This window comes from Canis aureus, chromosome 16 (genome assembly GCF_053574225.1).
Source record: "Canis aureus isolate CA01 chromosome 16, VMU_Caureus_v.1.0, whole genome shotgun sequence".
Taxonomy (NCBI): domain Eukaryota; kingdom Metazoa; phylum Chordata; class Mammalia; order Carnivora; family Canidae; genus Canis; species Canis aureus.
In genome coordinates, this window is record NC_135626.1 from 7336140 (window position 1) to 7363872 (window position 27733).

At 47.4% G+C, this 27733-nt stretch overlaps 1 protein-coding gene across 5 annotated transcripts in view; it reads left to right on the forward strand.

The window, feature by feature from the left end:
• GPR107 (G protein-coupled receptor 107) overlaps positions 1-27733 on the forward strand; it is an 80284-nt gene that overhangs the window by 42471 nt on the left and 10080 nt on the right. For 3 of the 5 annotated variants that reach the window (XM_077851047.1, XM_077851050.1, XM_077851051.1), the window contains 9 exons: positions 1110-1185; positions 2679-2752; positions 3165-3282; positions 6330-6460; positions 9637-9680; positions 11908-11976; positions 23609-23658; positions 24811-24894; positions 25721-25839. In XM_077851047.1, coding sequence (XP_077707173.1) covers positions 1110-1185; positions 2679-2752; positions 3165-3282; positions 6330-6460; positions 9637-9680; positions 11908-11976; positions 23609-23658; positions 24811-24894; positions 25721-25839 — 765 coding nt within the window. The remainder of the gene's footprint in view (positions 1-1109; positions 1186-2678; positions 2753-3164; positions 3283-6329; positions 6461-9636; positions 9681-11907; positions 11977-23608; positions 23659-24810; positions 24895-25720; positions 25840-27733) is intronic. The other 2 variants (XM_077851048.1, XM_077851049.1) reach the window with 2 other exon arrangements.

Genomic DNA, 27733 nt, shown 5'->3' on the forward strand with positions numbered 1-27733 from the left:
AGAAACCTTTCCCTACTCCAGGGTCACAAAAGACATATGTTATGTTTAGCACTGAGATCCATCTGGAGTCCTCCTTTATGTAAATGTGAAGTAGGGACACAGCAGTGTATGTATACGTATACGCACACAGGTATACGTACAGTGTATGTATACGTATACGCACACAGGTATACACAGCAGTGTATGTATACGTATACGCACACAGGGCTGATTTTCCCTGTGCCGGTTAAACCATCCATCCTGTTTCTACCAATTTGCTACCCCTTTATCTATCATATATCAAGGCTTCATACACTCAGGAATCCATTTCTGAGCTTTCTGTTCTGTTGGTTTGTCTGATGCTGTACCCATTCCATAGTTTTTACTGCCATGGCTTTGCAGAATAGTCTTGATATCTGACAGTGTGCATTTCCTCTGTAGCTCTTATTCAAGTTTTAGGCACTTTAAGAGTTGTCAGTTTGTCTCCCAGATGGTCTTGTGTCCTATTAGGTCAGTTCCCAGGGTGAGGTGGAAAAGTATAGAGGAATTTAGTGGCCGGCAGCCCAAAGGTGGACGAGTCTATTGTAGGCATGGTGGTGGCAGTGGGGACTTTTCCCCCACTGGCCTGGTGAGTGTGGCGGGTTCCACCCTATCTGCCGCCTGGCTCCAGGCCTTCCCGCCCCCCCCCCCAGCCTCCAGGGCCGCAGCTCGCCCCCACAGACCCCACAGCCGAGCCTAGGCACCTTCCACTCCCACCCATGGGTTTCTTGCCAGTTTTGTGGATCCCACCGCTTCATTCTTGCCTCTGTGGCCTTTCAAGGGCAGTTTCTGGGCACGAACCTGGCAAGCTATGTAGATTTCCATCTTATCAGGAGCTGGAACTCATCCTGTCTGGCTTTGGTGCCTGACTTTGTTCTAGTCACAACACAGACTTGTGCATGAGAGGTGACTCTAGGGCTCCATTGGGGCTGTTTCTGCTGGTAGAAACTAGGTTTCCAAAAGACTTCATGTTTGTGGTTTGCTGAGATTATAGTTACTACTTCCTTATAAATGTATCTGATGTCTGGAGCTTTGGCCATCCATTGGAGGAATGGAATATTTCTTTAATTTTTTTCTCTCTGTTTTTATAGGAATGACGTATTTAAAATTCACTGGTTGATGGCGGCCCTTCCTTTCACCAAGTCTCTTTCCTTGGTGTTCCATGCAGTATGTATTAGTATTTTGGATCATTTATGAAATGGTGTACAGTGTCTATATAATTAGGAAAAATGAATTGGAAAGAAGGGGAGCTAGGTCATGGGAAACAAGATGAAAGAAGACCTTGTCTCATGAAGCCTTTGGTGCAGGAGGGGCCATCACAGGGGTAAATCATGACACCCTCTGTCCATGACCCTGGCCCAGAGACATCTTCCTTTTTTTTTTTTTTTTTTTTAAAGATTTTATTTATTTATTAGAGAGAGAGAGAGAGAGGGAGGGAGAACATGAGTAGGAGGAGGGGGAGAGGGAGAAGCAGACTCCCCACTGAGCAGGGAGCCTGATGTGGGGATCTATCCTAGGACCCCAGGATCATAGCCTGAGCCGAAGGTAGATGCTTAACCAACTGAGCCACCCAGGTGCCCCCCACTAGACATCTTCTAATGCTACCTGCATACTCAGAGTTTTCCTAGAGCTTTACTTGTTTTTATTCCTGTTTGTCGTTTTTCGAGGTTAGAGTGCCACCTGCTGAATTGTTTCCATGAATTAATTTTTCTAAATACTTTGCCATGTTCCCATTTGATTTGAAGTCGGTGTTAGCATACTTATTTGAGAGAAAAAGGATACTCTAAAGAATGAGATGTGTGAACTAAGCTTATACTTTGAATATTTAGTCTGGATGGGAGATGAAGTGCACCTGCCTGTGGGAGGAAAGTCACATCTGGCTCGTGGCACCTGCCGGCTGTGCTCATAAGGGCGACAGTTTCCAGACACATGCTCTCCTACACTTAAAAAGTGTTGGTATCAAAGAAGTAGTGATGTGTCCAGTTACAGTCTCTGGAAATGACAGTTATTTGGATAATTTCCCATTTGGATCTAAGTTAAAAGAAATTTTCTGGAACTTTGTAGATAATGAATGACAAGACCCTTGAGTCACTTCAGTGTCTAGTTAGCCATTTGTGACAGAATAAAGATGAAATCAATAACAGTGTCTGTGAGTTCTGCCAGGAACCATTGTGGGCGCTCTCCTGAAACTTGCCACTTTAATTAAAACGTGTTGGTGGCTTTGAGTAGCTCTAAATGTACAGAGTTTCTTCAAAAAAACAAAACAGAACAGTGGAAGCTGCATGACTCCACATGGATTTTTTTGCTGGCTGGCTGACTGACTTGTGTAATAAGCAGCTGCAGTGTGCAAAGTGAAGTTCCTGGCTGAAATGCTGAAGAAAGATGGGTGACATTTGGCCCTTGGAGATTTTAAACAGAACAGGCCACCATTTGCCAGGGTGAATCTCCCGCCTGAAGAGAGTGGCCTGGCCTGGGTGCTGGTGGTGTTGAGATCTTGTGGCAGGTTTCTCTTGCTACCTCATGTTAGTGCCCTCACATGCTGAATTGTGAGGTATTAGGACGTGGGGCAGAGGAGACCCCCTCCTCCTATGGTGAGGTCCTGTGGCAGCATTTCCTGTTCGCTGTGTGGACCTTTCTGAAATGCAGTTGTTTCTTTGCAGATTGACTACCACTATATCTCCTCCCAGGGCTTTCCGATCGAGGGTTGGGCTGTCGTGTACTACATCACTCACCTGTAAGTATGCAGAGAGACACATGAAATACTCCTCCCTCAAGGTGACATGCAAAGTCGGGGAGGCCATGGTAGGAAGAGACTTGCCTTGCGATAACAGTCCTTGCCCTCTTGTGGCAGCCCGTCTGGGTTCCTGCCATGCCAAGGGTGTGTGGCACACAGGTGGCTGTCTGGACCTGAGAACTCGGGGCTGTGGGTGTGCTCCTAGGAAGAGGTTGCCTCCATTGGAGGATTAGCTGCTCAGGGAGTGGGGTATGTGGCAAACTATTTGTGTGCTGCTTCACTTAAGAGAAGTTCCTAAACTTGGCCACCTACCTTTTCCAAGAAGCACGTGAAGTCATAAATGAGTTGTGTAATGGAACTTGCACAGACACTTGGAAGAGACCATTAGTGTCTGGAACTTTTTCTTTTCCAGCTTGAAAGGGGCACTACTGTTCATCACTATCGCGCTCATCGGCACCGGCTGGGCTTTCATTAAGCATATCCTTTCTGATAAAGACAAAAAGATCTTCATGATTGTCATCCCGCTCCAGGTAAAGGGACCCTAATCTTGCATGTCTTGGTTGTGTCCTGGCACTTTGCAAGGCTCAGCTCTGGGCCTGTCCAGGCAGAGGGGGTCCACTCGCCTTGAAACCCTAGCTATTACCACTGGGCTTCTCTTGCTGAATTCTGGCAGACCTGGGCCTCGGGTCATTGCCCTGAAAGCTGTCTGCAATTGCTCATCTGGCGAGCGGCTTATGGATGCCTACACTTGAGTGGAGAGGTCAGAGGACATACTGCCTTCCTTCCTGCATCTGGCTTCCCTCTGACAAGACTGTCCTCTTAGCCAAGCTCAGACATGTAGTGTTTTTATTAACAAATTATTTTAAAACTGTGAATGACACCGGTGAGTTTTCACAAGGTAGAGTATTAAATAGAGATCAGGGCAACTATTTATTAAACCCTCCCTGGTTTGAGACCCTGGGCTGAGGCCAGCCTTGCCCAGTTGTGAATCCCTTGGGAGAGGAACCTTGTCTTCTATGTAACAGTCTTATCGAAGGCAGAGACTGGGCATAAAGAACTCACAATAAACAGAGGGCCTGGCAGGAATGCATGACTGCTCCATTCCACTCAACCAAAGAGCAGATGTGTGATAAAGTTGTTCTCATGGCCTGATCTTGTCTGGGAACATAGTGTGGGTGTGGCAGGTGAAGGAAGGAAGGTGATAACGCCCTCACTCTGGTGGTGGGCAGTCTGGCCGTGTTTGCAGCAAAGCCACCTTCATATTAGTGAAAAGGGACTTGTGTTAGCACTAACCAAATGGTGCAGACCAGTTGCTGTAGGTTTCCCAGGAGAGAGACTAATCACTGAAATTTGAATGTCTAGAAGGCTTCAAGGTGGAAAAGGGTCTTGCCTACATTTTTATTATTTTTTTAAATTTTTATTTATTTATGATAGTCACACACAGAGAGAGAGGCAGAGACATAGGCAGAGGGAGAAGCAGGCTCCATGCACCAGGAGCCCGATGTGGGACTCGATCCCGGGTCTCCAGGATCGCACCCTGGGCCAAAGGCAGGCGCTAAACCGCTGCGCCACCCAGGGATCCCGCCTACATTTTTAAGGAGAGAAATATGGCAGGCAGAAGGGCAATAGCAGAAACCAGTGCTGCTACTGCCAAGTAAACAGATGCTAAGGAGCTGGGGGTCCTGGCTGTAGAGCTCCCAGGGGTACTGCTGTGCCTACAGTGGCCAGGCTGAGTTCTGCAGCCTGCCACTGCCACTGAGCTCAGAAGGGAGGGCCTGGGTTCTCTTCCTACAGTATTATACTGCTCCCTGTCCCCCTCAGAGCTGCTACCATCCCTCCAGGCAGACCTTCTTTCCCCTACCCGAGCTGGGATGCGATGGGCACAGCCCTCCTAGCTTCCCTCTTTTGCACCCCTGAGGTAGCTAAACACAAGGTTACATGGCAGGCAACTCTAAGGAAACAGGACGTTGAAAAAATTGAATATAAGGAAGTTATGCATCGATAAACGTAGAGACTAGTCTGGGGAGGCCTTGAACATCAGCCGGGAAGCTAAAACTATTTCTTTGTGGCCACAGGGAGCCAGTGCACATTTCTGAATGAGAAGTGAAAGATGTACAAAATGTACCCACAGACTTTCAGGAACATTTTTGGTGCTTTGTTCCACAGTGGGGAACATTCTGTCTTGTGTCGAGAGTGTGAAGTAAGGACCAAGTGGAATTATGAATTTAAGTCAGGAAAGCCTTTGTTTCCTTTGTCTTCATAGATAGAATCCTGGATGCAGGTGGTTAGGTTGTGTGTGTCAGGATGACTGAAATTTCAGAATAATTTTTGCATTTGTATCTAGTGAAGTATGGCTTTTGTGATCATTTCACTGAAGTGTCCTAGATTAAAAAAAGAAATTATACTTAGAGATGTCCCACATAGCAGCGCAACAGATTTTACATCCTTTGTCGAAGTGTACAGACTTACCTTTATAGCAAGCAAGCAAAGTGATTGGGGCCTTGGACTTTGCATGGAGCATAGAGGTGGACTTGTCAACTCTGTACCCCACCTACTGGAAATCTCCCAGAGAGTGTCTCCTTGATTATGCTGAATAGTAGCCCAGGTTTGAAATACTAATCCAGTTTAGCCAGCTCTGGGACCTTTTGCAGCCCACTGGTGCAGAAACCGAACCCCTGAGGCTGGTCAGAGTGGAGTGTGGACAAGCCATATCCCAGGTAGAGGTGGCCCAAGTGGGGTTACTCCTAGGAGGAGCAGTGTGGCCACTCAAGCATGCGCCAGAGTCTGCCGGTCCCGTTGCTCTGGTCTCTGATAACAACTTCGGGTACCGAGAATACTGGCCGTCTCTGAGAAGCAGCGGTAGACACACAGGGAGAGTGTGGACCTGAGGAATCTGGGTGTCGCAGCCAAGTGGGCTGTGCAGTGCCTCCTGTACGGCTCTCCTGAGGCCTCGGGGACTAAGGAGCAAGGCAGAGCATCCTGGTGATCTGTGCTGCGTCACCAGTCATCCCAGATGCAGTGATAGAAAGCAACAGTAACCACATATTCAGTCATGTACTGTATGGTCCAGGAATTGAGGAATGGCTGCACTGGCCTCATGCGGTTAGATGGGGCTGCCTCGAAGTCTTCATTTGCTTCCATCTCCTGGGCCAGGAAGACTCGATGAGGCGGGGTGGCAATAGCTGGGACTCCTCTGCCTCTTTTTCTCTGCCTGGTTTCTCCACCTTGTCAGCCTCGGGGTAGCCAGACATCCTCCAAGAGGGCTCGGGGCTCCAAAGATGTGTGTCCTGAGCAAGAGGGCCAGTCAGAGGCAGTGTCCTTTTTATGACCCGCTTTGGAAATCCTATGGCCTCACAGCCACCTGACTGTTGCTTGGGGCTATCCCAAGCTCGGGAGGAGAGTACAGAGACTACTCCTTGAGGGATAAGCATAGTGTTCTGAAAAGCATGTGCCACTGGAGAGAATGCTATAGCCATGGTTGCAGGCTTGCAGGCTGCAGGGTCCCCTCACCACTGGGGCTGCCATCATAGAGATCTGCCCTTGCTCTAGGGCCTCAGCAACTTCTTATGTCCTGTAGGTACTGGCAAACGTGGCCTACATCATCATAGAGTCCACCGAGGAGGGGACAACGGAATATGGCTTGTGGAAGGACTCTCTGTTTCTGGTGGACCTGCTGTGCTGTGGAGCCATCCTCTTCCCAGTGGTGTGGTGAGTGCCCACAGGGAGGGGGCCGTGGGGCACCCGAGGGCTCATCCGCTGGATGAGGCCAGGTCGCCGGATCAGCCTTTCCCAAACCCGTCTGAGTCATGTGGGGCATTGCTTCCTGGGTCCCCTCCAGGAGCAGGAGGCTGGAGGCCATGTCTTTATCCAGCTCCTTAGTGCATACCCAGATTGCTGAACTGGCACCATGGCTTTCAGCACCGTAGACAATAGAGTCTGGAAATGAGAACTCAGGGGGCAGTGTAACCTAGCAGCATGCATTTGGAGAGAAGAGAGTTGAAATTCCACATACAGCCTTTCCTTGCCAAATTAGAAAGTGCAGAGTGCATGAACATAATACTAGTGAGAGTTCCCAGCACATAAACACATAGGTATCCTCAGGCTGTAGATACACACATGGTGCTTCAGTTATGTGCAAAGAAACATTAGTGCCACGCCACTGGTTGATGAGAGGAAATAGCCTCATTAAGCCTTATGCCAGGGGCAGCCCTGGCGGCTTAGCGGTTTAGCGCCGCCTTCAGCCCAGGGCCTGATCCAGGAGACCGGGATCAAGTCCCACATCAGGCTCCCTGCATGGAGCCTGCACAGGTAGCCTGCTTCTCCCTCTGCCTGTGTTGTGTCTCTGCCTCTCTCTCTCTCTCTCTCTCTGTGTGTGTGTCTCTCATGAATAAATAAATAAAATCTTAAAAAAAAAAAAAACAAAACCTTATGCCAGGTGAAGGGAATCACTGGTTCAGTAGGAAGCAAGTAGAGGAGCAAAGGCTAGCAAAAAGAAAACACTCTCACAGTGCTCTAGTTCCATGGCTGTTTGAAAGCAGTTCTTTTGGAATAAAAATTTTTTTTAAAGATTTTATTTATTTATCAGAGAGAGAGAGAGATCATGAGTGTTCACAAGCAGGGGGAGGGGCAGAGGGAGAAGCAGACTCCCCACTGAGGAGGGAGCCTGATTTGGGGCTCCATCCCAGGACCCCGGGATCATGACCTGAGCTAAAGGTAGATGCATAATCAACTGAGCCACTCAGGTGCCCCTTGGAATAAAATTTTTAAAAATATATTTACCTGCCTTATGTTAGAAATGAGGTGGTCCACGCTACAATGGCCCCATGCTGTAAATTCTTATATTCAGGATCCTGGGGTTTATAACTTCATTCAGTTACTCTTGATTGTTTAGAAGCTGGTGCTAATGGTGTGTAATCGTATTTCCTGCCAATCAGACTCACTTTTTTAAATATTTTATTTATTTATTCATGAGAGACACACAGAAAGAAAGAGGCAGAGACACAGGCAGAGGGAAAAGCAGGCTCCATGCAGGGAGCCCGATGTGGGACTGGATCCTGGGACTCCAGGATCATGCCCCGGGCTGAAGGCAGTTGCTAAACTGCTGAGCCACCCAAGGATCCCCACAGACTCACTTTTGACCCTTACTCCGTCATGTATCACACGCGCGCACATGCCCATGCAGCAGGCAGCCTCCAGCAGAGATGACAGAAGACGAGTGAGTCTTTTCTAACCTCTCTCACTGCCCCACATCCTGCCCAGGAGCAAGTTATTCGGGCATCTGTGGCAGGATGCCGACATTGTCTTCAGGTAAGAAAGAGCATTTTACTGTTCTGGAACAGAGTATAGTCCCTTCTCTTCCATCTGCTGTTCTCAGCAAAAAGAAGGGACTTAGGTGTTCGGGGAAGACACAAGTGAGCTATAGGGGCTACAAGTGACCATTTCCAGCCCCATTTTCATTGTAGCATGAATGAGTACATGCCCCACAACAAGGTTCTTGAAGGTGGATGTTCTGAAAGTTGCTTTAAAATGAAAAACATCGGATCCCTGGGTGGCGCAGCGGTTTGGCGCCTGCCTTTGGCCCAGGGCGCGATCCTGGAGACCCGGGATCGAGTCCCGCGTCGGGCTCCCGGTGCATGGAGCCTGCTTCTCCCTCTGCCTATGTCTCTGCCTCTCTCTCTCTCTCTCTCTCTCTCTCTGTGTGTGTGACTATCATAAATAAGTAAAAATAAAAATAAACGATTTAAAAAAAATTAAAAAAAAAAAAGAAAAAACATCAAGTACTGGAGGTGACTTAAATAGTATCGATGCTTCTTTTGAAGCATTCAGACTCCGCGGGCATGGGTTTGGTGCCGGTTTTGTGTTAGCTCACTTCCCTGTTGTGCACTGTTCACTTCTAGGTGGGAAGATGACAGGGCTGGGGGGAGGTTCTTAGGAGAAAAGACTTATTCGTGGTCAGGTAGAGAGTGGGTGGTCGGTGAGAACTTGAGCCCACATGTGAGACCCACCCTCCTCTGCCTAGGCTGGATCTGCTTGGGCTGTTCCACATTCTTTTGAGACAGTCTTTCTCTTCCAGTCTCTGCACTCTACCTAGAACTCTGAACTGTAGCCTCATTAACAATGTTAGTGTTCCCTTGCTGCACTGCAGTGATGTAATTAGTTACCTGGCACATCACAGCAGGGGAAAAAAAGACTCCTTGGAGCCCAACACTTTTCAGCAGAGTTCTGTGTCTCTAGTAGGTGAAATAGGGAGTTTGCAAGAAGCCATGTGCTCACAAGCTCCTAGATCTAGACTTTGGAAATCAGCCTCCAGCCTTGGTGGGGCAGCCATGTTCCCTAGGTAGCAAGTGCGCTCCATGGCATTATTGAGGGGTGGGGTCCTCGTGGGAACTGTAGATTTAAGTAGAGAGGGAGATCAAGAGTGTTGAAATGATGGTGTTTTGCTTTGTTTTTCTGGCTCACCCTGGCCCCTGCCAGACCTTTTTCAGCCATTAGAGGGCATCCTTAACTCTCAGGCTTGAGCACCTGATAGGGCAAGCTGTGGGCAAGGTGTCGGTTAGCAAAGACCACATGTTTAGGGAGAGTGCTCTAAAAACATCCAGTTCATGGGCAGCCTGGGTGGCTCAGCGGTTTAGCACTGCCTTCAGCCCAGGGCATGATCCTGGAGACCTGGGATCGAGTCCCACGTCGGGCTCCCTGCGAGGAGCCTATTTCTCCCTCTCTCTCTCTCTCTCTCTCTGTTTCTCATGAATAAATAAATAAATTTTTTAAAAAATAAAAACATCTGGTCCAGCTGTTTCATGCATGGCCTTGAGTTACTCATGCTGGAAGCAGAGAAGAATGCAGACCTGTCAGCTAACCTTTTTTTTCCCAATGTTTATTTTTAGGTCAATCAGGCATTTACAAGAAGCATCAGCAACAGATGGAAAAGGCAAGTTCCCTTGTGTTCTTTTGTGCTGCTGGGCCTTCCCCGAAGCCACATGCCTGCTCACTGCCAGGAATAGTGGAGGTGGAGGTGAAGGCAGAAGGACCACAGTCTCCTGGGAGGCAGGCTTGGGGAGCCCCCGGGGGCTTTGTGAAAGCAGGTGGGATTGTTTGCAGGAGAGGCAGGGGGTGAACTTTGCAGAGGTCAGCTGTGGAAGGAGACTTGGGGGTGATTGCTGCTTAGTGAGATGATTCATTCCATTTCCACTCCTGAGCGTGATTTTCACCTTCTCCAAACTGAGTCAGGAGGAGAAAAATCTCGTCTGGGAAGGACCAGATAGCACTTCGCTGTGAGAACAGGAGGTATTATGGATTGGGGATGGCTATGTGTAAAGCATCCCTTCCTGCTGACTTAACACGCTTTCAAAATAGATGTGTCGGTATTAATTTAAGATGAGAGTGATGCCAGAGAGAACCTTTGAAACTCTCTGGTTTTTATTCTTACTATTATTTTTTGAAACTCTGGTTTTTGAATGCTCGTGCCATGATAACCCTTCTGCGTCTCCTTGGTTTTCTAACAATTCCTAAGAAAAGATGCCACAAAGAGAATGTTTTGTGCATTTCTGAGCTTATTTGAATAGTGCATGATCACAGGCTGCAGTGGCATAAAAGGAGACTTTGGAGCGCCAGGGATGGAGAAACAGTGCTTTCTCAGGGCTTTCTCAGTGCTGGGAGCCACCTCTGGGTCCAGGAAGTCACATGCCCAGTGTCAATAGCAGTGTTCCTTAAGGCAGATAATTCATTTGTTGTTGATGAGTTTGGTTGCTGACCCCTTTTTTTTAAATTATTATAAAAGTAATGTGGATTCATTTTAGAAAAATTGGAAATCAGGTAATAGGTACAAATCCAAGTTCACACTTGCCATATAATTAATACCACATTTTGTTTAACTAAACCTGATTTCAAGGCTTCACTTCAGTGTCCCGTGAGATCCTGGGGTTTTTATGTAGAGCATAGTACTGGGGGTGTCTGTGACTTTGGTGGTTTTGGCTCACAGTGGTTGCTGTGGAGACACCCCCCACCACCACCCGCCCTCCGCCTTGCCCCTAGCCCTCAGTAGCGCTCTGGCCTCTAGGCAGCCTGGCGCCATGGGGTCCTGCCTTGGCTGGGAGCTTCAGTCAGCGTTGAGTCCAGTTTCCCTAGGCCCAACTGGCCTGAGTGGCTGCAGGCAACCACTCTCAGAACATGCCAGCTCGTGTTTTCTTTCTAGTCCTGGGAAATGGCTCTTTTTTGTTTTCTCCCTTTTTCTTCAAAAGCACTGGGTTCCCTTCTCTCTCTGGGATAGATTCTTGTCAGTGAGTTTCAACTTGAACTTTTTATAAATGTTTTGCTTTTAGCCTGGCTCGGAGCTCAGAGAACCCTCTTGCCTTCTTGGAATAGGATAAAGGATAATTACAAAATATAAAACACAAATTAGAATCCTCATAAAGCACCCTGACACAAACTGAAAAATTCAAAATAAAAAATAAAAACTCACCCTCTGGGAATAAGTGTTATTTGGGAGATATTCTTGTTTTTTGTTTTTTGTTTTTTTTTTTTCTGTAGTTTTCACATAAAAAGATACCTTTATTATTATTTTTATAACAAATTAATTTTAATATGTCAAGGGGCACCTGGCTGACTTGGTATGTGGAGTGTGCGACTCTTGATCTCAGGGGTCATGGATTCAAGCCCCACGTCGGGTATAGACGTTACTCAAAAAAATTTAAAGTTTAAAGATTTTTTTAATATGAGCTAACACATTACTTTTTCATCTTTATACACTTCAGTATTTCTGGATTCATTTTCCTTACTGCTTGGCTGAAAATGTTTAAAAATTCCAAGGGGGATGTTCTCCAGTGAGTTGTATGGGTCCTTTTCTTCTTGGCCTTGCCTTTCCCCTGCGTGGATTCCTCTGAGCCTTCTTCACCAGCTCCCTTCCCCTTTTCTCCGTCATCCTTGTCCCTCTGACTACCTGTGCGCTTTCTGCATCCAGCCTTGAGAGGGCTTGGGGGTTGCCTTGGTGATGAATTGTCTCTGAACTGTTTATTCCAGAATGGTCGATGGTTAGCTGGGTGAAGCCCAAGACAGGTCTACATTGTCCCTGTGCAGCTGTAGTGAAGAGAAACTATAGAACCCAAATACTCTTGTCATCATTTCCTGGGGCACACATGTCAGTTTCTCGTTTTTTCCAGCAGGTGACAGCATGCGACCTCTTCAGCAGAGAGCGAATATGAAAACAGGAAGTCACACCAGCACACCAGGTTCTCCTTCACCATTCACCATTCTCGGGTTGACATCCTGTTAAGAAAGCACCTGTTTCTCATCAGCAAATATCACAAACCCTTTGAAAGGGAGACAGAGTAGTTAGTTACACTGCGGGTGTCTTGATCCATGTTCTTTCACTGAATTGATGTAGGTTGTGGCTGTTTTTTAGCTAATCAGCAAATGCATATTTCATTCAATACTTTGAAAAATGATCATGCCTGTAACACTTCCAGAGTCAGGGCAGCTGTGTGCCCACGGTCAAGTCCCCCCTGCAGAGAACTCTCAGGAATAGCATCCCCCTGCCCCTTGGTGGCAAGCTGCCCTGTGGTGTGAGCACAAAGCAGATTGGGACAGAAGTGAGGCAAAAGCTGGAGTGAGCACGCTGCCGACCACCCAACCTCCATGGGTTCCCAGGGGTTGTACTTGACCCCCTTCAAGTGAAGACCATGGGCGGTAATGTCCCCTACGAGATTTGGAGGCATTGCTGGCTGGAGGCTGATGCTCTGGTTCCTGTTCTTGGGCTCATTGTGCCATTGACTCGGTGCATGACCTTGATGGTGACTTGGCTTGAACCTCTCAGCGTATGTGCAGTCCAGGCTGACTAGTTGCCGATGGGGGAAGTGCTGTTTGCAGTGGCTGTCCCGGCGTTTGGGACGGCGGGTGGCTTTCAGAGTGCTGCTTTGGATGTTGTTGACTTCTTTATCTCTGGAGTCCTTTTGACTGAGCCTGGGAGAAACAAGGAAGCTGCCCACTATCCTTCAGCCGTGTCTTTATCTCCTCTGTCACACGCTATTGCTTCTCTCAGCTCCTCTGTCATTTGGAGTCACTGATGCACTGCATTCTCTGAGCGGAAGCGTACCGAGTCTCCCACAGACACCCGAGCCCACGTGCCACCGTGTTTTGCTCCCCAGCATTGGCTTTTACTGCCCTTGAGTGTGTACATGTTCCCTTCTTTCTCCAATGCCATTACCTCAGAGGACTGGCCAGGGCATAGATTCCGCACATTTAATTAGCAGTCTCTGCTGCTGCTCATCTCCCTCCCCCCCCCCCCTTGTGTTTCTGAGGAAGATTCAGAGGAAATGTTCTGAAGACTCTGGGCTTTTATGTGAAGTTCAGAGGCATTTAAACAAATGGTGACTGGCTAATTGCAGATTTGTAGAGGCATAGCTTCATTCAGAATGGCTGCCATGTTCTGCAGGTAGCTGTGGCCGTGGGAAGTATTCTTCAGGGTGGCGGCTCCCATGGGGGTCCTTGGGGCCAAACAGGTTTCATCGCCAGACATAGTCATCCTTTCCTTTCTTGCTGTTGATGTTTGCACCAATGGTACAGGAGCAGTAGTGGGTCAAACAGCCACTGCCTGAGTGTGATTTGAGGCAGTAGCACCAAACTGTATGAGTGGCCACTGCTTTCTGTGATGCTGCCGGCTTGCAGGGGGTGAAAGAGACTCGTTTCACTCAAGAGTGGCCTCAACGAAATAGTAAAAACTACTAATGTTATTAAATCTAAACCCTTAAACGCAGGTCTTTTATCATTCTAAGTGTCATGAGATGGGAAGTAGATGTAAAGCACCTCTGCTGTGCACCGAAATACAGTAATTGTCTTAGGGGAAAATACGTGTAGTTATTGGAGTTGCAAGCTGAACTAACGGTTTTTCTCTTGGGACCTCATTTTTATTTGAAAGAATAAAACTTTGGTGTGGTTACTCAGACGTGAGGTTTAGCCAGACATTTTTTCTTTTTAAATGAATGAAGTAAACATGTCAGTTCAGGGATATAACTAGAAGTACTTGTTGCTGGTGACCTCATTTTCACTTGAAAGCACAAATGTTAACTTAGGAAAACTTGTATCTACCACTGAAGCTATCTATCTGAAGCTATCAAACTGAAGGTTTGATAGCTTCCCAAGTCTTAAAAGGCTCATGTGAGAAGGAGTGATATTAACAAATATGACTTTAAAAAGATATTTTTTTTTTAAAGATTTTTATTTATTTATTCATGAGAATGCACAGAGAGGAGAGAGAGAGAGGCAGAGACGCAGGCAGAGGGAGAAGCAGGCTCCATGCACCAGGAGCCCGACATGGGATTTGATCCCAGGTCTCCAGGATTGCGCCCTGGGCCAAAGGCAGGCGCCAAACCGCTGCGCCACCCAGGGATTCCCTAAAAAGATATTTTATGATAAAAAGTGTCAATATTTCAGAGACCTGCATGACTCAGTTGACACTATTTTCTACCTGGCCAATGCATGTTACACAGTCATGCATGAATAAAAGATCCATTCAAAGTGCAAGATGGACCAGTGGATTAAGATTTTATTTATTTATTCATGAGAGACTCAGATAGAAAGACAGAATCATAGGCAGAGGGAGAGGCAGGCTCCCTGCAGGGAGACTGATGCAGGACTTGATCCTAGGACCCTGGGATCATGACCAGAACGAAAGGCAGATGCTCAACTGCTGAGCCACCCAAGCATCCTGGATTTTTTTTTTTTTTTTTTTTTTTTAAGGGACACACGGGTGGCTCAGCAGTTGAGTGTCTGCCTTCAGCCCAGGGCATGATCCTGGAGACCCATGATCGAATCCTACATTGTGCTCCCTGCATGGAGCCTGCTTCTCCCTCTGCCTGTGTCTCTGCCTCTCTCTTTCTCTGTGTCTCTCTTGAATAAATAAATAAAATCTTAACAACAACAAAAAAAAAGTATGAGAGAATCTTGAGACCAAAAGTTTGGGAACCACGTGATAGGGATGAGGCTTCTTGAATCTCTTGTGGTCATGACAGCTGTGACCAAAAAGCCTACCTGGTTCTTTTTTCCTGTGCCTGCAGAGTTTATTTCAGACTCACTTGGCCAGATTCTTGTGACTATTTAGAGTCCATTAGTTCTGGGCATTTCATGCCCCCCCCAAATATGTAAATATGTTTTATTTGAGTATGTTCATATAAACAGACCTAATGAAAAACCCATTGAAGAGAAAGGAAGAAAATTACCCGTTTTTTTTTTTGTTTTGTTTTGTTTTGTTTTGTTTTTATAAGATTTATTTATTTGAAAGAGAAAGAGCATGAGCAGGGCAGGGGAGGGCAGAGGCAGAGGGAGAAGCAGACTCCCCACTTAGCAGGGAGCCCCATGTGTGGCACCATCCCAGGACCTTGAGATCATGATCTAAACTGAAGGCAGATGCTTAACTAAGCCACCCAGGTGCCCCCATCAATGAGGTTTTATTAGAATATACCATGCCTGTTTGTATATGAGTTGTCTGTGTTTGCTTTTGCACTTCAGTGGCAGAGTTGAATCACTGGGGCAGAGATCATCAGGCCCACAAGGGTGTTCTCCAGCCCTCTATAGAAAACGTTTGCCAACTCCTGGCTGTTGTAGACATTAAAGAGATATTATTTTAAAAATTGTATCTGTAATAGAGTGATGTTGACCAGTGACTCTTCACTCTACTGAGTGCTTTGGAAACTGTGAAACTTGTATAGATAGAAAAAATTACTGCTTTTAAGCATTTACTAAACTCTATTTTGTGTCCGGAGCTGTCTTGTCAGGGCTCCTGGGTGGCTCAGTGGTTGAACATCTGCCTTTGGCTCAGGTTGTGATCCCAGGGTCCTGAGATTGAGTCCTGCATCAGGCTCCCTGAGGGGAGCCTGCTTCTCCCTCTGCCTGTGTCTCTGCCTCTTTGTGTGCCTGTTCATGAATAAGTAAATAAAATCGTGAAAAAAAAGAAAAAAAAAGTTGTCATTTGATTGGGGCAATAGCTTTTGCATCATCTGCTCTGATATTTTACCTAACTTATTATCTTAATGGGAATCTACATTTTTCTTTTACTAACAAGATGGCTTTTAACATAAATTGCTCTCAGTTTACTAGCAGAGCTTTGGGTTATACATTTCAAGTGGGGCTGATGTTTATAAGTACTGTCTTCCCTGACTCCTTTGACTCAGTTCTTGGTTATAATTTCGGATTTGTCCAATCTTTATTTACATTTTCCAAGTAGAAACTAAGGTGCCCCAGGCCCATTGATGCTGTAGGCACTGAGGATTATTATTAGGTTAGACCTGAACGCCCTAGGTCAAAAGCCCTAGGGTGAAGGAGGTGGTCAGGAGAAAGGGGAGCCTCCCAACCACACATTTTGCTGTGATTTCCCTTCCCCAGCACGCAGGGAGGGCTCTAGGACTGGGTGCTGCCTGGGTAGGAATGAGTTCCTCCAGAATTGTTCTATGCTGTTTTCTGCCCTGCCCGTGAGGATAGCATTGGAATTACCCCCTCCGGAACACTGTTTCAGGATAGTAGGAGAAAAGAGGCAGGAAAAAATGAGATGCCCTTTATCTGGTCACTCAGAAAATTTTCGTCCTTCCTTTTGTCCCTGGGTGTATAGCTAAAGCATATGCTTATAATCCTCTCCTGATTCTGAAGTCTGAAGCTGTACCATGAGAGCACCGTAAACAGTCCTCTGCTCCAGAAACGTGGCATACTGGCAGGCCAAGAACACTTTCTCTCCAGCTGGTGCGGTGCAGGGGCTTTTTTTTTTTTTTTTTTAAGATTTATTTATTCATGAGAGACACAGAGAGAGAGAGAGGCAGAGACACAGGCAGAGGGAGAAGCAGGCTCCCCACATGGAGCCCAATGTGGGGCTTGATCCTGGGTCCCATTCACACCCTGAGCTGAAGGCAGACACTCCACGGTTGAGCCACCTAGGTGTCCCTGCAGGGGGTTACAAAGCCCCTCCTGTGGTATGAGAGTGGCATTCTGTCTTGCAGTCAAGACCACCTCGTGTCAAGAGTGTGGCCAGCTCTCTAGTTCACATATTTTCCACATGGCATCTGTGAGTGCATTATGGGAGGGGTGTGTGTGTGCGCCAGAAACTTCCTGAGATTTTGTGCATGCATGCATTTACCTGGGTAGAGGGTTTGTGGCTTTCCACGGTCTCAAAGCAGTCCATGAACCTAGAAAGGGTAAAACAACAGCTAAATAGACTATTATGAAGAAGCAATGAGAAAGAAAGAGAATTTGATTAGACTGGCTTTAATACAATGATTTTTCATTTCTTTTAATCCCTAAAACCCTGTTTTCATTACTTTCCCCTAGCAGATCACCCAGAAGTTCTTCTAATGTCATTAATATAATCACAGCTTCTGCTTAACATTTCAACATAATTAACCATTGTCACCATCTTGAGTTAATATTCTACAGCCAAAAGCAGAGAGGCCTCTATCCCCAGCCTGAGAAGCAGCCACATTCTGGACACATTGTCATTTTTTTTTTATTAGGCCTGCAAAATATTGGGGACCATGCTGTCTTGGGGGGCCCTTGGCCATGCAGCAGGCCTGGTTTGCGATCTTGGTATGCTCTCCCTGGTCCTGGACATAGTCCTTCTGCCTACTGGCCTTGCAATGCATTTGGTTTCTGTGAGTCTCGAGTCACAGTTGAAACTGACTCTTCTCAGTTGATTACCCCAGTATTTAGGAAGATCTGGTTCTCTTACGGGGAAGGTGTTGTCTGCTGTTGACCAGGCTGTGTCATCAAGCAATGGGATATCTGACCTTCTTCTCACCCAGCTCATTGCCAACTGGGAGTCTGTGCCATGGACAGCTGGGGGAGCAGAGTGCTCCTTGGCTCAGCCCAGCCTCAGCTGCAGTGTCAGACTAGCGAGGCTCCCAGCATCATGCATGCTGCCGACTGGCAGAGACGGGCAGAGTCAGATCAGCATGGATCCTCAGGATCCCACTCCCACTCCCACTCACAAAGAGCCTTTGGTGTTTCTAGAGCAGAAGGGAGGCAAAAACAGAGACTCCCCAGATGTGATAGCAGAAATCTTACAGCTAGCCTTCCCTAAAGTGCTCTGGTTGTCAGCCAGTCTCTTGGGCCATTTTTTTAAATAATAAATTTATTTTTTATTGGTGTTCAACTTGCCAACATACAGAATAACACCCAGTGCTCATCCCGTCAAGTGCCCCCCTCAGTGCCATCACCCAGTCACCCCCACCCTCCCTTCCACCACCCCTAGTTCGTTTCCCAGAATTAGGAGTCTTTATGTTCTGTCTCCCTTTCTGATATTTCCCACACATTTCTTCTCCCTTCCTTTATATTCCCTTTCACTATTATTTATATTCCCCAAATGAATGAGAACATATAATGTTTGTCCTTCTCCGATTGACTTACTTCACTCAGCATAATACCCTCCAGTTTCTTGGGCCATTTTTGTTTCTTTTTATTGTTCCTTTACAATAATATTTGCTTATAATAAGATAGCCCTTAACTATTCAGTTTGGTGAATTTTGACTGCTCCTGGATCATTGTTTTAAATGTATATTGTGGGAAAAATGTATATTGGAAATGTACTTTGAACCACTTTTCACATGATTCTCAACAGTTCAAAAATCAGTTTTCTTCTCTGCAGAGTTCTTGTCTTATCACAGCTGTTCCCATACTTGCACCTGATACTGTCTTTGTGGGATGGATTAGTGGGATCTCCTCTCAGCAGAGGTCAGAGAGCACCAGCTGAGCTGATCTCTCCCCCAAATGGACACTTTCAGGTCAGTGTGGGCCCCCCATGCAGAGGGAGCTTGAGCTCGGAGCTTACGCAGACTGTGGAACCACTGAGCTTGAGGGTGAGTCAGAGAGACATTGACGCCAGCCAGGCTTTGCAATCATCCTTATTTCTGTAATTTTTGTGTTTGACTCAAAATTCTCTCTGAAGCACGGCAGGGAGGAAGCAGAAGGAAAGGATGTTGGGTAGGTGGGGATGGTTTTAAGCCTCAAGGCTTTCTTTATACTCAGAGAAGGATTGTTTTGGAAATTTTTCACCTTTAAGAGACTGTCATGGGCTTTTGCTTCTGTATGTCTCATAAATCATCCAGTATTAACTCTTCAAGATGGATTGCTGGCAGCTCCTGGGCATTGCTCGGCATTTTGAGCCCTGGGTTGCCAGGGGATTACAAAGCTATGAATTGCCTTTCTCATAGTGCAACGTGTGGGCATTGAGAGCATGGTCTTTTTTTTTTTTTTTAATTTTTATTTATTTATGATAGTCACAGAGAGAGAGAGAGAGGCAGAGACACAGGCAGAGGGAGAAGCAGGCTCCATGCACCGGGAGCCTGATGTGGGATTCGATCCCGGGTCTCCAGGATCGCACCCAGGGCCAAAGGCAGGCGCCAAACCGCTGCGCCACCCAGGGATCCCGAGAGCATGGTCTTTAGAGAGAGGTGGACTTGGGCGTTGAGTACTGGCTTCTCTGCTTATAAGCTGTGTGATCTTGATAATTTGGTAAACTTCTCCGGGCCTGAGTCCTTCCTCTGTGAGGCAGTGGTCATAGAGGTTCTTCCTTCGTGGAGGCTATCACATGAAGCATGAGATGTGCTTGACACATGGTTCCCACTCAGTCGATGGTGACAACCACTGTCAGGGTTCAAGACCATGTAGGCAGGTCCACTGGGGAGGAAGGTGACCATCTGTCTTCTTGCCTGCCTCGTAGTTCTCTTGGGCAGACGGAGGAAAGGCAAAAATCTAGGGAAGGGGCAGCAGCTCCTTTAAATGGGGTACCTTTGCTCTTGCTGCTACTGGTCACAGAGATTGCTGCCTTGGTAAAGCATTTGAAACAGCTGGGCACTTTCTGCCTCCGTGGGTACTTGTTCTGTTCTCAGCAAAAAGTAGTTGCCAAAATCCAGAGTCCTGGTGATTTCCTGGTTGGGGGGCGCCCATAGCAGGAGGTAGGTCTTGCAGGAGCTCCTAGAGCCAGGTACACAACCTCCCTGCCCTCACCCTCACTCCTTCCCCATTCCCTGGGAGGTTCTTCAAAGTCCTCTGGCCAAGTCCAGGTCTATGACAGGGGCAGTCAGGCATGTGTACTAGGAGAAGCTCTCAGGGTGATTCTGGTGCTCACCCCAGGGAGAAACATTGCCATAAAGACATCCTCCTGGGCAGCCCCGGTGGCGCAGCGGTTTAGCGCCGCCTGCAGCATGGGGTTTGATCCTGGGGACCCTAGATCGAGTCCCGGGTCAGGCTCCCTGCATGGAGCCTGCTTCTCCCTCTGCCTGTGCCTCTGCCCCCCCTCCCCCCGTCTCTATGAATAAATAAATAAAATCTTAAAAAATAACTAACTAAATAAATAAACTCTATTTAAAAAAAAAAAAGACATCCTCCTGCCCACAAGCAGACCCATGCCTGAGAAGGGAAGGCCAGGCCAGGCCCGGCCCAGGCCCATGGAGCCATGACGGTGCAGGGACTGGAACGTGGGACTCTGGGCTCCTGTCCGAGGTTTTTTCATCCCACTAGACTCACTCTTTTACCATATTTGCTATTGGTGGTGGTGGGGTCAGAAATAGCCAGCCCAGACTTTAGGAGCCTCTGCTCCCGTGGGAGCCCGGCCTGCCGTGAGCCAGTGAGCGTCAAGCTCAGCAGTGTTCTCAACTCTAGGGGCAGCTTTTTTGGGAAAAAGCAGAAAGAGGCTTGGGATTCCAGGCTGCGATCTGCTGCCTTTCTCTCTGCTCCTTGTATAATGCTGGTGAGGTTTCCCTTCTAGGGTTGAATCTTCTCAGCAGGCTAACACATCATGTGCAGATGGCAGCACTGCTGTCAGGAGAGCCCAGGGCATGCTGGCAGCCCCCAGACCCCCACTTTGTCCAGTTGCACTCACTGGAGCCTGGATTCTTGCCAGATGTGGCAGCCGCTGCAACAGTCTATAGCCCATTTGGTGTTCAGTCGATATTATATAATCCCAATACTGTAATATTAGACATTCACTGAGTGCTTACTGAGTGCTGTTTACTTTCCACATACTGTCTCACTACCTCTGCCAACAGCCTTCGTGGAGGTATTGTTATCTTTCTTTTACAGATGAAGAGACTGAGGCTCAGAGAGGTTAGATGGCTTATCTGAGGTCACACAGCTAAGAGGCAGTAGAGTTGGGATTTGAACCCAAAATGTTCAGATGTGCACTGTTACCCACTTTGGTTTCTCAGTTCAGTAACTCAGCTCCCTCCCTGCCTTTGCTGTCTTGGCTGTGACTAGAACACCCAGGTGGGAGCCTGGCCTCGAGAGTATGTTATTAGTCTCATAAACAAATGTCTTGTGTGTGACTGGAAGTGACATCTGTCATGACTGGCGGGTTTTGCATATGACCCTGAGCTTTACTTACTGTGGCTGCATTTCCTAGAGGCAATGGTGCTTGTCCCCAGGTCTGTTTGTCCGTCCTAGCACATATCCTGAGACAGCAAGGCATCAGTGCCGGGGGTGGGCACCCTGCCTCAGCTCAGGGTCTTTCAGTGGCCTGGACCGTGTGACGTGGTGGCTCTTGACTCCAGGGAGACGTTAGGTTGGCGCCTTCCACACCCTTCCCTTCAAACACGGTCTTCATCCTTCAGCGCCTTCACCTCTATCTTCCCTCTCCATCTACCCCAAATTCTTCCCCCTAGTAGGGAGGAAGGGGACCATTAGACTTACCTTGTCCGTCCCATCTCTTCCAGCTGGCCCCTGAGGTGGGATCTGCACTGATGGAGAAGTGCCTTATCACCTTTTAGAGGGACCTCTGCAAATTCGAGGCTTTTGACTTCATTTGAACTCTCACTCTTGGTTCTTTCCATCCTTTCTCTAGAGAGATTATTCTCAAATGTAGATGTGACCATGTCTTCAGACCCTTGAGAGGCATCCTGGGGCTGTTGGTAGCACCCAGGACAGCTAGTGGTCCTTTGCATCAGGCTCCATTTTGGGCTCTCCCCATGGCCCCCACTTATTCCCTGGCCTCCCCCACAGCCCAGCTGTCAGGCTCCCTCTTCCCTATGTAGCCCCCTGGGCCCTTGTACCTGCTCTTTCCGAGCATTGTCCACTGGCCTCTTGCTCCCTCCCGAGCCCCGGTCAGGCCTCTGCTGAGACACCAGCTCCTCTAGTCTAAGTTGGGAGCCCTTTGGGCGGGCCCACAGCAACCATATGCTGTCATGGCTCCTTGACACACAGGACTAAAAAATTCACACTGCACTCTAGTCTGGCCGATGGTTCTTGGTGAAACAAGGGCAGGAGTTTCATTTGTAGGATATATTTCAGCAAATGAAATTCAGGAGAGACTTTTTAAAGCATTTTTATTATTTAAAGAGTAATCATTAATGTTCTTCCTCGGTTATTCACAAAGAAGAGAACTGAGTGTTCGTATGCAAGAACGATTTTGCTTGTTTTGGGGGGCAGGCCATTTCCTTGACCACGTGGGCAGGAAACATCCACACAGAAAGACACACGGAAGGAGTACTAGTTCATACTGGTTCATACGGATGTGTGAAGCGTTAAATCCGTGGTGGCTTAGCCATCCGACACAGAATTCTCGGGCTTACAACTTGGTCTTCAGTGGAGCTTCTGCCATCCCCGAGATGGGCAGGAGTACCTGCTTGTATCACCTGCTCCTATCACTCACTTGGTTCTCTGCGCACCTCACGCTGGGTGCGTAGTGCCTCTCTTTCCCTGGGGCAAAGGCCACAGCTGCCCTGCCTCAGTTTAGCTGCATCCTGGAGCCTGGCCCAAAGGCAGAGTGAATGGCAAACTGGATGAGAACCAGAGAGATTTAATTTTAAAACTAATGAGACTACCAGAGAGGTTACTAGATAAGAAAGCTTTTGCTGATCTGCTTTAATTTAGCTTTTTCGAACGACGCACGTGTTAGTCCAGTCCAGCTTGACACCTGGGTGTTATGGCCTCTCACTTGTGAGGGTTAGGTGTTCTCTAAAGATTTTCTGATCCTCTCCTCATGGAGCCATTCGGTTTCTCCGAGGACATTCTTGCAGATACTGTTGGTTGATAATCACATCAAAGATTATTTTAGGATTCCAGGAATTTCTTTTGGGACCCTAAGCCTGACTGCCCTCCACTAATCCTGAGCGAGAGGAGGAGGAAGAGGAAGAGGAACTTTCTTCACCCACAGTGCCATTCTAAAACGGAACCAGTAATTGAATGCTATTAAGCCAAATTAATTTGCCTCCTGCAGGAAGGTTTATGATGAATGAAAGGCTTGCTAATCGGGGAGAGAGCCAGGCTACCCTCTGTGGTCATCAATATTTCATGGCCATAGGCGGTGGCAGGAAGCTAGCTGTCCTGGCTCTCTGACCTTGAGTGATCCAAAGGTAGGACACAGCCAGCAGGGTTGTGTTTAAAGAGCTTGTTACAAGTGAAATTTGCAAGATGCATTCATGGGTTATTTGAATTTATATCCTCAGCTAGTGGGAGGCTCAGGGACCCACCTGAGACTGATCCTAGTGGGGGAGTGCAGCTCTGTCAGCCACAGGGGCAGAGCTGAAATGTTTACCAGTGGCTTTTGGGGGGCGGGGGAGTCTTGATTTGTAGTGTCTACCCATTTCTCTGGTGTCAGCATCCCCACAACATGGCAAGTTTAAAGTTGAACCATGAGTGAGGTGACACACACCAGCACACCACTGGAGCTGGGAACCCCAGCCTTCTGCTCCCATAACTCCCTGATTCTTCCTGGTGATTGGGGAAGATCCTGCCAAGCTGATGCATTTCCAGAAATATAGATGTGCCCCATGGGCAGTACTCATCTGCATTGGACTTGGCCTCTTGACAGAGGGCACCTGAATGTCACTTGCTTTTAAAAATGAGAAAAGAAGTTAATATGCCTGTCATTTTGTTCTTTCTTCTCCCTAGCTGCTATTAACCTAGCAAAGCTGAAACTTTTCAGACACTATTACGTCTTGGTGAGTAAAAAAAATCCTAAATCTGTAAATAAGATCAGTTTAGGGAGTAGAGCAAATGAACTTCCAAAGAATTGGCAAAAGTACAAGATGTGTTACCTGGAGCTGTGCATATTTTATTTTATCAAACCAAATTGTGTCTTTTGATAGGGGAAATTAAACAGCTGAGTCACTCCTTCTTAAATGTTAGTTTTAAATTTGGCTTTAAATACTCAGAAACGTAGTGCATGCTTGATGTTTTCTTACAATGTGGGGATTATAGAGTCAGAGCAGAAGTGTTTTATGACCCTCATCTTCCCCACCCCACCTCCCCCAGGTGATTATCATTTACAGTTTGGTAGTTATTCCTCTAGGTGCTCTTCCTGGCATGTGCCATACACAACTGACTCTTGGCTGGTTTGTTTTATTCATTTGCAAAACGGAGATCATGCCTAAAATCAGGGCTGCTGGATGTGAAAAGTCCCTAATGAGCATACACTAAAGGCAGGACCTGCTATAACTTATTACGATAATAATTTCTTGGAATATGTAAGGTACAAACTCTTCTAGAGTTTGCTTCCTGCCTCCTAAAAGAAAGTTTCTGGGGCATCTTGAATCTGTGGGTTGGACGATTCCTTCCCTGCAAGCCCAGCCGTCCTGGGAGTGGTCCCAATGAGCAGGCCGTGCTCCAGCGGCCAGCAGGGTAGATCCTTGCCATGTCCTCCCTTACTGGAGCACTCAGTGTTAGGGTGTGTCCTCTGGTATGGGCCTTAGATGCGCACAGCCTCTGCCAAAGAGGTTAAAGTGAGCTTCGTTTTGCTGCTGCCACTCAAAAACATTCCTCAAGGCCTGGGAATAAAAAATACTGTCCTTTGGGGATTGAAGTCAGTATGTTATGTACGTGAAAAGGCAAGGAAAGGGTGACTCGAGAGTTAAGAGCCGCCACACCAAACATTTTGTCCTCCCCATGTTGGGTGGTCACCTAGAGATGAACAAGTCCTTTTAAGTGGGACCAGCAGGGAAGCTGTCTCTGCCACACTTAACAGCACCTGTCCAGTGACTTTCTTCAGGTCATTCTGTCTTCTTATTTGTAGTTCTTTGGTGACAGCAAGTTGTTGGAAGAAAGTGGTGCTGTAATTTCTACATTGATTTTATTAATTTCTTTCTCTCCTATAGATCGTATGTTATATATACTTCACCAGGATCATTGCATTTCTCCTCAAACTGGCTGTTCCGTTCCAGTGGAAGTGGCTCTACCAGGTGTGCTGCTTGTGGGGGACAGTGCCAGAGACACTCTGGCTGAGGATAAAGTCTTGAGGTATAATGTAAGGTTACTCCAAAGTTATCAAGCAGTGGCCACTTCTGTGTCTTCTGGTCCAAAATTAAGATCATCTCCTTGTCCAGGAAAGCTGCTGGATTACATGAAAAATAAGGAAGTAATTGCATTATTGATTTTAGTTTTCAGTTTTATAAGACTTTGAAGAGAAAAGCCTCAGGCAGAGAGTGTGAGATTTGCCCTATATAATTAAAACCCAGTGAGACATGGTCTTTCCTTCTGTTATGGGGCTTAGAGAAGCTTAGAATCCAGAGTGCCCTCCTTCTATGTACATTAGTGTTTCAATAATACAGTGTCTTTGCCATATGCTAGGGCCAGTTAACTACTAGGGTAAGCAACCAAATAATTTAGAGCCTTTTCTGTTTCTTGTCCTTACCTGAATGTATAGTTGGTACACAGTGCTGGGTTACTTCCAGGTGTACACACAGTGATAAGACTTTCCCTGAGGCACCTACTTGGTGCTGAGGACGCTATAAGAAACAGGGATACAAGAAGCTCTTAAAAGATACCAGTGAAGACTGGTTAAAGTGTAGTGTCTTACATGTCATCTTTGGGCAGAATGCTCCCAGCTGAGGCTCTGGCCCAGTTTGTGAGGAGACCCATCCCTAGCGCTGCCCTGGCCTTTGAGTGACTGGTCAGCAGTTGGGGGGCAGCGTGGGAGGGCTGGGCTAGTTTGTTTAGTTCCACTGCTTTCTGAAGAACAGCATTGCTAATCCCTTTTTTGGGGGGTGGGGGGGTTTTAATTTGCAGCTCCTGGATGAAATGGCCACGTTGGTATTCTTTGTTCTTACGGGCTGTAAATTCCGTCCAGCTTCAGATAACCCCTACCTACAACTTTCTCAGGAGGATGACTTGGAAATGGAATCAGTGTAAGAAATCTTTCTTGCCCCTCCTCCTTTGCCCCTTGACCCAACTAAACAGCACGGTGTGAATTGGAGCAGCTTCTCTCTGCATTTTGTTGCTCCAGAGGTGGTACCTCTATATTTAGCAGAAGGAAATGGACACTTAAGCCCCAGGCTCTCTTACTCAGATTAAAGTACAGCATCTGCCAAGCATCGCTCAGTCTTTGCAGGGAAAGTGGAGCTGGCCATCTGATTAGGCATCCCTGAGCATCGTTAGAGCCTGCTTCTAATAACTCAGGGGTGAGAACTTGGGCATCTGCTTGACCCTTTCACTGCTAGGCTTGGGCAGCCCCACTTCCTGTTGGACCCCTGCCACTGGGAGCTGATGTCTGAAAATGTGATAGTCTGAGTCGTCTGTGAGTCCTCTAATTGTCCTCAGACTCCTCAGTCATCAGATAATGAAATGGCTTTTCACAGCTAGCGCAGTGATTTGACCTCTATCAGAGCATTCAAATGGGTTTTTCGAGTCATAGGGCAAGTGACTTTAGGGTCGTATTTTCTGGGAAGGGTACTCATTATCTAGAAAAGGAATAGTGATTAAGAGTATTGGCTTGTTTACCAATGAACTGTGATGGGCCAGGTCAGTTGTTGTGTTTGAAGATTAGCCTCAGGCTGAGTTTCAAGTGTGCTGCCTCCAGCAAGGCAGGTGGCCTTTTGACATATCCGGATTCAGAGGCTTAGCCTCTTGCCCGTGCTGGGCCCTACTGAGCTGTAGGGCAGCCTAGGACCACTCTTTATGCTCCGCCTCACTATGGGAACAATAAACCTGTGGGCCCCAAACCACAGCTCTGTGTGCAGAGGAGGAAATACCTTCTTACAGTTAGCAGAGAAGAAAGTGGTAGAGCCGTGAAGGGTGCCTTTTCTAGAAATAGCAGAACCTGAGTAAGGAACTTGGTTGAAGGGGCCCAAATGCAAGTCAGTCAGGTAAGAAGCAGTGAGCGGGATGCAGTGTATTTATACACTGCCCTCATGGCAGGGCTTCTCTGGGGTATGCAGCTAGATGCTGGATGATGGGGCCCTTCGATGTTCTCACCAGCAGTGTAGGAGTTCTTGTTCCTCCGCATCCCCACCATCAGCCATTGTATCAGAAGCATGGACACATTGTAAAGGTGTTTTTGTCTCATGGTAGGATTTTTAGAAATTTTGTTTGGATTTTTGTTTCTCGCTGGGAATCTGTGATAACTGCAGGACAGTCTGTATGTTCTTGAATCAGGGTAGGGAAGTGGGGGAAGCGGACAGACAGACCACAAGTCATGTGGAGACTGGAGGGAGTGTGTGTCTTTAATTCTGGCAGGCTGCGGGAGAGATCGGAATGCCAAGGGGTGTCTGTTGGTTGCCTCCGCTTACACTCCTGTTCTAAGGGAGGAGCGCTGTGATGACTCCGTGTTTTCTGTGGCTGGCTAAGTGGGAGCCATCCTGTGATACTAAGGGAGCTTCTCTTCAGTGGCAGAAGGGCTGAATGTGTACCTGCAAGAGACTCAGACCAAGGCAAAGGCTTTGTTCAGGGTGGTGCTGTTTCCAAGAAGCACTAGTCCCGCTTAGCCTGTGAAAAAGAAGTTGGGGAGCTGACTGAGGTCATGTGCCTTTAATTTAGCAGGAAAATTGTTCTGGGGCTTCTCTCTGGCTGGGAGAAAGTTCTGCTGTCGAGAAAGTTCTATAGATTGATCGAATGTGACAGCAGAACAGGCATGTGGTAAAGGCCCCAGCCGTCAGCCTGCCATCCATGCTCACCTGCAGGTGACAGGCGAGCGTGAGGGCTCTTTGCAGATTCTCGGGGTGCCACTGCGCCCCAAGCTGTCCCCTCCCACTTCTGCTTGGAGGTGCTGTTCCTGGATGGCACCTCTTAACTCTTCCAGAAATA